General features: G+C 32.1%; 1 protein-coding gene across 3 annotated transcripts in view; it reads left to right on the forward strand.

The window, feature by feature from the left end:
* Positions 1–9195, forward strand: part of LOC109537983 (solute carrier family 41 member 1) — a 35324-nt gene that overhangs the window by 21672 nt on the left and 4457 nt on the right. For all 3 annotated transcript variants that reach the window (XM_019905001.2, XM_019905000.2, XM_019905002.2), the window contains exons 2-8: positions 504–618; positions 4848–5018; positions 5226–5392; positions 6149–6328; positions 6387–6531; positions 6592–6738; positions 7474–7624. In XM_019905001.2, coding sequence (XP_019760560.1) covers positions 4850–5018; positions 5226–5392; positions 6149–6328; positions 6387–6531; positions 6592–6738; positions 7474–7624 — 959 coding nt within the window. In that variant the 5' untranslated portion in view covers positions 504–618; positions 4848–4849. The remainder of the gene's footprint in view (positions 1–503; positions 619–4847; positions 5019–5225; positions 5393–6148; positions 6329–6386; positions 6532–6591; positions 6739–7473; positions 7625–9195) is intronic.

Here is a 9195-nt window from a genome sequence, read left to right on the forward strand (position 1 = left end):
GAAGGATTTCAATGAGCTGAAGCGTATTTTTTTAAATATTGGAACCGAATCAACAATGGAAACAAACATATAACATTGGTTACTTCATCGTATGAGAATATACCCATGTCTTAACAAATCAGCTGAAAGTTATATAATCGCAAAGCTACGAAGAAAAAAGTATAATGACCCTCAAAAACTAATAAGAAGAAAAAATTCGTATAAATATCGTTTTACTATAATGGGATTTTTAGGAAGGGATTTTTAGCTTTTATAATTTTTTTAATTAGAAAAAAATTGATATTGTATTATTTTATCACAGATTGTTCTGCCGGAGCTACTTGAGAAGTAATGTTTTAAGTAATAAAAGACGTCAGACGGTATACCTAATGCAAATAATTTTAGAGTACCAATTTTAACGTTATCTGAAGTGTTGTTTCAGATTCATTAAATTATACCGCGTATTTGTCAGTATGCTACATTCGTAAAATTGTAATTAAAAATTATTTATTATTTTGTTTTAGTTATTTCACGTGCGGATGTCGACGTGGCTCCAGTTCTCGTAGGACTTCCAATTTTAGGAAACTGCAACGTCTCTGCCGATATCCTCGGAGGAATTCAACCCAAAACCGATTAATAGTAAGTGGTTTTGATTAACAGGAACATTTAAATATTACATTTTAAACGTACTAAACAAAACAGCAATAATTTAGCTGATAACAAGGAACTTCCGATATTGGAGAGTATGCGTGACTAACATGTTTTAAATTACCAGTTACTTCTGCATTCATTTTTATTATTACACTTAGCTGAAATAAGTAATCAGGAAGTCAGTTGCATGTGCCAAACACATACAATAATTTAATAATCAGAGTGTACCAATGCAATGATAATCGCAAGTTGATGCTTGTATTTAGGTACGTGGTAGATAAATGATCAAGCTAAGCAAAATCGTATCATCCAAATAGAATAAATTCGACAATAAATAAATAAGCGCGCGTTCGATCGCAATTTTTTCAATAAAAACTTACAATATCCTAAATCCATTCGGGTTTTGAGACATTTCACCGGTATTTTACTTTTTTTTCTATGGGTATGCTACTAACCTGGCTCATAAACCCTGGCCACAGAGGGGACAGTTAGCAGAAGGACAAGTTGTGTCTAATCCATTCGATCACTTGGTGTATTTTAAATATACGTTCACTTTTACGGCCAAAACTGTCTTTTAGTTGAAGATTTGAAATTTTTGGTATTAATTACAAGACGTTATTTAATTTATAGGCGACAAAAGTAATAAATTGTGCAACACCGAAAAACATAAAAGAAAAGAAAATAAGCGATTGCTTAGCCATTCTACAAAACTGGATAAGAAGTTTCTTCCATCTTCCATTTAGGGTGGTAACTCTCAAAGCCTAGAAGTTTTAAAGAGCGAAATGTCTAATCCATTTAATGTTAACAATTTTAAAGAAAAAACATTGAATTTGTAAAGCTGAACAATTCCTAACGGGAATTCAAGAAACTTTTATTATAGTGTAAATCAGAGCAGAAAGACACACATTAATTAAACGAATAGTTTTGCAAAAAATGATTTGTGTAAATTTTTGAATGTGGAGAAATAACGCGAAATCTAAATAGGGCCAGGATCACACGCAACGTTTTAACGTGCTATCCGCCAATGGCAAAGTCATGTTAAACTTACCGCAAGCTACATTGCACCACCTGAAAAGGAATAAAAAAATCTGTAGTGTTAGATAAACTTAGTCTAAAACCCACTTATTTAATTGGTAAGAAAAATAAACAGAGAACTGAATAAAACTTTAATTGTTTCGCGAAAAACTAAACTCAGTTCAAGTTAAGGGTTTATAGAATAATAATCCTTCTTACCTGATTTCTGCAAACTGGCGCCCCATCCTTCATTGTCTATCCCTTAATCCTCAAAAAGCACACAATGAATATCCCGACGAAGTTGAAAATAAATGCGGATTACGCTAGGAAACTCAACCGTACTGGCCTAAATGACACTAAATTGGTACGTTTATCCCGTTTATGAACAAAGAACCGACGACCAATTTCGTCTCCTGCCCATAATAGATTCAACTAATTGTTCAGGTTGCCGAAAAAACTGATGCGATATTAAGGTGTTTATCATATTAAAAACGCACCGAGCTACAGAACTTACATACTGTTTTTTCTTGTTCACAATTTTCTAGAAATTTCCAATTCACGATTAAACTGGTTTGGATATTTAACGTAAACAAAGTTGCTTTCTCGGCCAAAGATAAACAATCATTGCCGTTCATGCAGCGACATTTGCTTGTTAAAGTAAATACTCGCTCTCCGATCAATCTTTTGCTTGATTTTCATAAAACTTGAAATTTTTTTAGCTTGATCTGTTGTGAGAGGCTGCAATTGTTAGCAGATCCACCAAAATCAAATTAAAGCATTCACAAGCCATGCCATGATTTGTATCTTCCTGCTTCACTTTGATTGCACTATTAAGAGCGACAGAAGCTTGATTTTCACACGAGCTCTCAGATCAGACTTTTGCTCCGTTTTTATGAAACTTTGAGTTCGTACAGCTTGGTATGTTGTGCAAAAAAGGTTCCAAATGTCTATGTTGGAATGTTTTTTGAATTTTTAAAAACGCTTCCAAATTCTGCATTTTAGCATTCAATTTGCTAAAGTGCAGTGATGATGGGTGAGGAAATTTACGTTTAGTAAACACTGGACATTTTTCACAAATTATATTTTGTATTTGAAAAAAAGCGCAGTTTAAGGCTCTATTCCTAGATGACAACTTAAACTTTATTGCTCAACTGGTTACATACAAAAAGCCAAAAACTAACAGCGTTTTTGAGAACCCGCAGTAATTACGGACTATTGCTTTTTGCATGAAAAATTTGTAGAATAGTGTCTTATTTGAGCCGTTTTTCTTGTGGTGTTAGTGTATTTTTATTTAATATGCTTATTTTAGGTTTTGCATTTGGATAATTTGAAAAAATTAAAATTATGTATTTTTTAAATATCCAATTGATTTAAATTTATAATGTAACCTTTTTAAATTGTGATTAACAAAATTTTATAATTTTAATCACAGATTATTTTCCCCTTTTTTGCGTCCCAATTTGAAAATTAAGTTTTAATAACTTCAAAAGGACTTTCACCACTTTCAGTCAGCAGAAATCAAAATTCTTACATTTGCAAAATATTAACATCGGAATCTCAATTGAAACAAGTCAATTTCTTTTTATAAAATGTTTATTAAATAGTTCAAGAATTAAAAAAATAAAAATAACAAAACGGAAATGCGTTATTTCAATATTTACCATTCAACCAAAATTATTTATATCCTTACTATAAAACATATTTTAACTTTTTGCTTTTGATCAAGTTTTTGAAAATGGTCATGAAATAATGCAGGGATTTATGGTAACAAATCAATTATTTGAAACTTTAAATTTTGCAAGCGCTGAAATGAAAATTGTAATATGTAATCACTGTCTGATTATAAATTTCATTTTACGAACTTAATACTTAATAATAGGAAAGTGCAGATTTTGAAATGCCCTAACCTCAGGCACCCCCAAGGCCGGTTTCGAGCCTAATAGTTCCCATCAACTGGGTTTAGCCTCAAATTAGCGATTCCGAAACCTGCACTTTATAATGCCAAAGTGTTCACATCGGCATGGAACGTTTAGTTTCCAGCGCTGATAGGCTCAAAACCGGTCCAGGGGGTGCCTGAGGTTAGCGCATTTAGAAATCTGCACTTGCCTATTTCCAAGTGAACAAATACGACAGAAAATTTAACAGATTTTTTTATTTTTGTAAACTCTCCATATCTCCACCTATTTTCAATTATTTCGAGAATATTAAATATTTTCAGGCTTATTGCAAAAATTATCATAAACATCAGAAAAAAGTTTCACTACAGAAATTCGCTATAATACTTTGAAAAACACAAGTAACACTGTGAATAATCATACAAAACATATATTGATATGTGGAAAAAATTTTATCGCCCAACATTTGCAGCAAGGATTGGGAAAATCCCAAAAGAAAAATGACTTCAGTAATGAATATCCGAAATTTAGGCCGGTTTTTAGAAACAAATTAAAAAGTTTTTGCCATATAAAGTCAATGGAAAAAGCACGAGACAATCGATGTTAAAGGTCCAATTCCTATTAGAGCCTATAGAAAAAAATTTCACTCGGGGAGAAAAAACTAAAATCCGACCTAGTGATGACCGATGCACAAAGTCAAAGATGTACGAAACAAACGACTAATTGTCAATCATGTTTGGTTTCGATCCGACCTATCGCATTATGGATCAGCTATAATAAAAAATAAAGACTAAAGAAAATGTGCACTAATATTATTTGTGAATTGCTGAAATCAATCAATTATGGGGTTTTCGCCGCTGGTAAATTGACAACGTCATTTAAAGATATTCGCTTCGAAAATGCAATATTAAATAAAAGTAATTTTATGACGTATTATTTGTAAATTAACATAGCTGGTAATTGATTTGCACAAAGCTGCAATGCGACGCTCTTATTGTTACAAAGGTACTTGCTGAGAACGAAAGCAATTAATTATAAATACACTAATTTAAACTGACATAATTTGTAAAAACTGGATACTAAAATGTTTAACAGGAATTTAACTTACACACTTGAGGATAATATAAATTAGAAATCGTGCTTTTCATATAAATTTTAATTGCACGTTTCCATTGCTCATGCTTCACCACTGAGATAATGTACATTAACAATACGTACTTATCAAAACTCGTATTTTGACAACAAACTCTGTATCCACATTTTTACACGTAAGCTAAAGGCACATACCTAATTTTTCGCTTGTCCTAGAAATGAATATCAACCATAAAAATTCGTCTGACTCATCAGAAAGTTCAGATTGTCAGTATTACTCTCAAAGTCCAGACGCGCCAGATCCGAATCAACTCACCACGAAGACAGTGATTAGTTTATCACCAGAATTTAACTTAAAACTTGAACAGACAGAAAAAAGTCCAAACAGTAAGTATCACAACTAGAAAGTTGATTTTAATTATCATTATTTATATTCATTTGTGCTTTCCAATTTAAAATACTACTTGGATAGTAGCAGCAATTTGGGAAATTCATAGTTGAAAGGTGAATATTGTGAATAAGTGAATATTAATAGATGTCAAGTTGACTTGTATGAAAATCCAAAAAGTAAATAATTTTCTTATTAACTTTAAGGTTTTGACAAACAAAAATCAATTGAGTCAGTACTTTCAACCAACAGTGAGTTGGAAGCCATACTCAAAAAAGAAAAATGGTATTCCGTTACTATTCAGATGTTCATTCCCTTTATGATTGCCGGCATCGGAACTATTGGTGCTGGAATAGTACTTGGAAATGTACAGGTAAGTCACTAATGCCGGGTATCTGTTTTCCTAATGCTGAAAGTATTCAGATGATTTTTGCTTTAGTACGTATAATATATATATTTCCGGTCAAGTGAATCTTTACAAAAAAAGTTATCTGCTTTTTTATATTAAAATATATTGTGAACATAAAAGAACTACAAATAGCCAGTAAGGCCGCGTAGGTATGACCCCCCATATGCTGGGTTTATCTCGACTAACGATAATTTTTCTAATTTTATAGACAACAAAAAACTGAATGTCTACTACATGACCCCTCTCTCTGAGTTCAAAGCTGGATGCGCCGGTGCTCAATGTATGAAATTCAAATTTCGCTTTCTGAGTCAAAATTACTCGAATTTCCCCACTCAAGTGGTTATGACTGAATCGAATTTTCTTAGCGGTTTGCTTACAAAATCTTTCATTTAGGCATTTAGTCTGAAATCTACGATCTTTGAGAACAGAACTTCTTCACGTCCTTTATTACAGATTGATAGGTTGTTTATTTTTTATTGCAATTTTACGTCCTTCAACAATCTATCTGACAGAATTAATATGAATTTTTATGCCTTATAATATTCTTGTTATTACTGATTAAACTTATTATTTTAATTTTTTTTTATTTGCGACTGCCAAATTTGGCAAAGAAATCCTCCTGCAGTTCTGGCTGATTCTAAATTCTGAACTTGCATAGCTAATTGATAACCGACACTTTATTATTACCAAAAAACACGAAAATGTATATTATCTTTTCAGAGCTATACAGTTTTTAAGCGAGTCAAAGCCCTATTAGTACTAGTGCCTGCACTTTTAGGACTTAAAGGAAACCTAGATATGTGCCTAGCGTCGAGGCTATCAACTCAGGCAAATTTAGGTAACATGAAAAGCAAGAGAGAAGTATTTAAGATGATCCTAGGCAATATAGGATTAGTACAAGTAGGTACTTCATACCGTACTCTAAAAATCTTAATTAAGTGGCTTGATTCAATTTCAGGTACAAGCAATTGTTGCATCATGTATAGTTTCATTATTTGCTATTATTGCTTCTGTGATAAGTCATGGATCCTCGGAATGGTCATTTGCATTCTTATTAGCAGCTTCATCTATATTGACAGCAACATTGTCTTGCTTCACTCTAGGTTTGTACAAATTTTGAACTATATTGAATAAAAATTTAATAAATGTAATTGCTTTTCTAGATTTCATTTTAATTTCCGTCATATTTTTGTCTCACAAAATTAAATTAAATCCGGACAATTTAGCCACACCACTAGCAGCGAGTATAGGAGATGTGGTTTCTCTGTTAGTACTATCGAGTTGGGCCAAACTGCTATACAGTATTCGCGGTAAGCATCAAATATACTTCTATAGATATAGTTATTTTACTTAAGTTGCCATTATAGGAAAGTAACCAACACAATATTTTTTTGAAATAAAATTTAACCAAGTGTGTAAGAAGCAGGAAATCTTGTTGTATTTCAGACCAAAACATATCGATTATAAGTTTTATTTCTCACGTCATCGTCATTGTTTAGGCGCTAACTTTCCATATTTTCCAGGAACTAATATTCATTTGATGCAGATAATAAGCATTGTTGCCAGTCATTCTGATCATTTGTTTTTTTAGTCCAATGTCCGATAGTGGATATTGCAAATTAAATCTCAATTAATTTATTTTCATTGCTGTGAAAGAAAAAGAAGAAAAATCTATAGCAGATCAAAAGAAACACCAAATGATTTCCAAATAAAAATGAGGAGTGAAGCGTAGCACTAAGTATAAATCGCCATTTATTTTGATAAATGTTTACACCCGAAGTGTTGACTTGTGCCTACAATTTTATTGATTAATTGATAAAGCCTGTTTTTAAAAACTGTTTCCCAAATTAATACAATAATTCGTAACGTGAATTACTTACTTATTGACTAAATGCTCGTTTCTGCTGTGGCCTCTTTTATAGTTAAATCATACTGATCTTAGCAGAAACAATACTACGTCTTATTTTATTAGTTAGTCGGCCTAACTGATAATATAATTGTAGGTATACAGGTGCCAAAATATTATAAACTTTACGTTTTTCCAGATACTCACCAATGGGTGATGTACGTAATATTGGGAATATATATTCTGGTTGTTTTGCCAATTTGGATATTGGTTGTACGAAAGAATAAGTACACAAAAGCAATTTTGTATAGAGGTTGGACTCCTGTTCTTTCGGCGTTATTCATCAGTGGGTAAGTTTCTGCACTGATATACTATAGTAAAACCACTCCAATATTCCACAAAAAAATAATGTAACTTAATGAATTTATTTCATAAACTACATTAATATCACTTAATTCTGCACTAATAAAATTGAATTTAAAAAAGTATAAAATGTGAAATTCCACGTTCTGGTCAACAGATAAAAATTGTATTATGTCCTGCAAATTTTACCAAAAAACGTATCTATATATTATAAATTACGTCTATGCTACGCTCCCTCCTGTTCACAAATTTTCCATATTCTGTTCCAAATCCATATTTTAAATTTCAATCGGACAATCTCAGGAGCATCCAGGCCTCGGCGAAACAATCGCTAAAAAAATGAAATAGGAATTGTGCGAAAACTATTAGCCGACCGTGTATAACTTTTGCACAAATAAAGTACATGCACAATTTTGCACAATTAAATACCAGTGTGAAAAATTTGAGATATTAACATTCAAAAAGAGCCAAGTTGTAATTATTTTAAGAAAACGTAAAAATTTCTGGTTCTTGCAACTTTTCTGCGGTTCTAATTGTGTAAATGTATTCCGATTGGGTGGCTAAACCTCTGATTCTTCGTAATTCAATTCAACTACAAAAATGCGACTTTTTGTTAAAAATTGTTTAAAAAAAACTAGCAAATGACGTTTTAATGTCCAAAACATAGTGGAAATAAAGTACGGACTGCCTTGCACGTGAATTCGTAGGTGGTTATCTAATAGCTCTTATGTCGAGAACAATCCCTCTATTGCTTGGTCTAAGCAGAGGTCTAAGTATGAATACGCTGGTAGCAAATGTACAAAACAATATTTTAGCATTAATTTTTCTAATGAAGATTTGAGCAGCTTTTTGCGCAACTTATCGCATATTTATTTTATATCGCACTTTTATTTCATATTGAAACTTTTACAACTGCACCGTGAATAAAATTATTTGTGATAAATGAGTCAATTTAATTAAATATCGATATCTGTGAACGGTGGTAATGTCGAACAGTCGTGAAAGTATATTTGGCATTGAGCGCACTCGTTCAACCCCAATTGATCAGGACATGCTTGAACGTTCCTACTTTTTAGCATTATTGCATTGCAATTACATTTGAAGCATTTCTTACATCGAAAGGAATTAATTGAGCTCAGAAAACACTCATGTAAAATTTTGATTTTTGGGAAAAAAATGCCTTGAATTCTACATCATTTTGTTCTCAAGAAAGCGAGGGATGTAACAAACTCATTGAAAAGCACGCTAGAACGATCAGATCCGAAATAATCGATTTTTTCGGCTCATTTTAAGCTGTTTTTTTGTTAGTTCGCGGTCTTTAACCGACGATTTCTTCCATATTATTGACTCAATAGCTTTATTAATGCACATTTGTGTGCTTCTTACATCGAATGGAATGAATTGAGCTCAGAAAATACTCATGTAAAAAATTTGATTTTTATGCAAAATTTTTCTAAGGGTTGGAGTCGATTTTTTTATATAACTTTTCTCAAAATGCCTTGAATTCTATATCAATTCCCTTTCAAGGCAAGGGCGGATCCAGGGGGGGGGGTCATGG

This window comes from Dendroctonus ponderosae, unplaced genomic scaffold, assembly GCF_020466585.1.
Source record: "Dendroctonus ponderosae isolate FM_Combo_2020 unplaced genomic scaffold, Dpon_F_20191213v2 Dpon_F_20191213_1, whole genome shotgun sequence".
Lineage (NCBI taxonomy): Eukaryota > Metazoa > Arthropoda > Insecta > Coleoptera > Curculionidae > Dendroctonus > Dendroctonus ponderosae.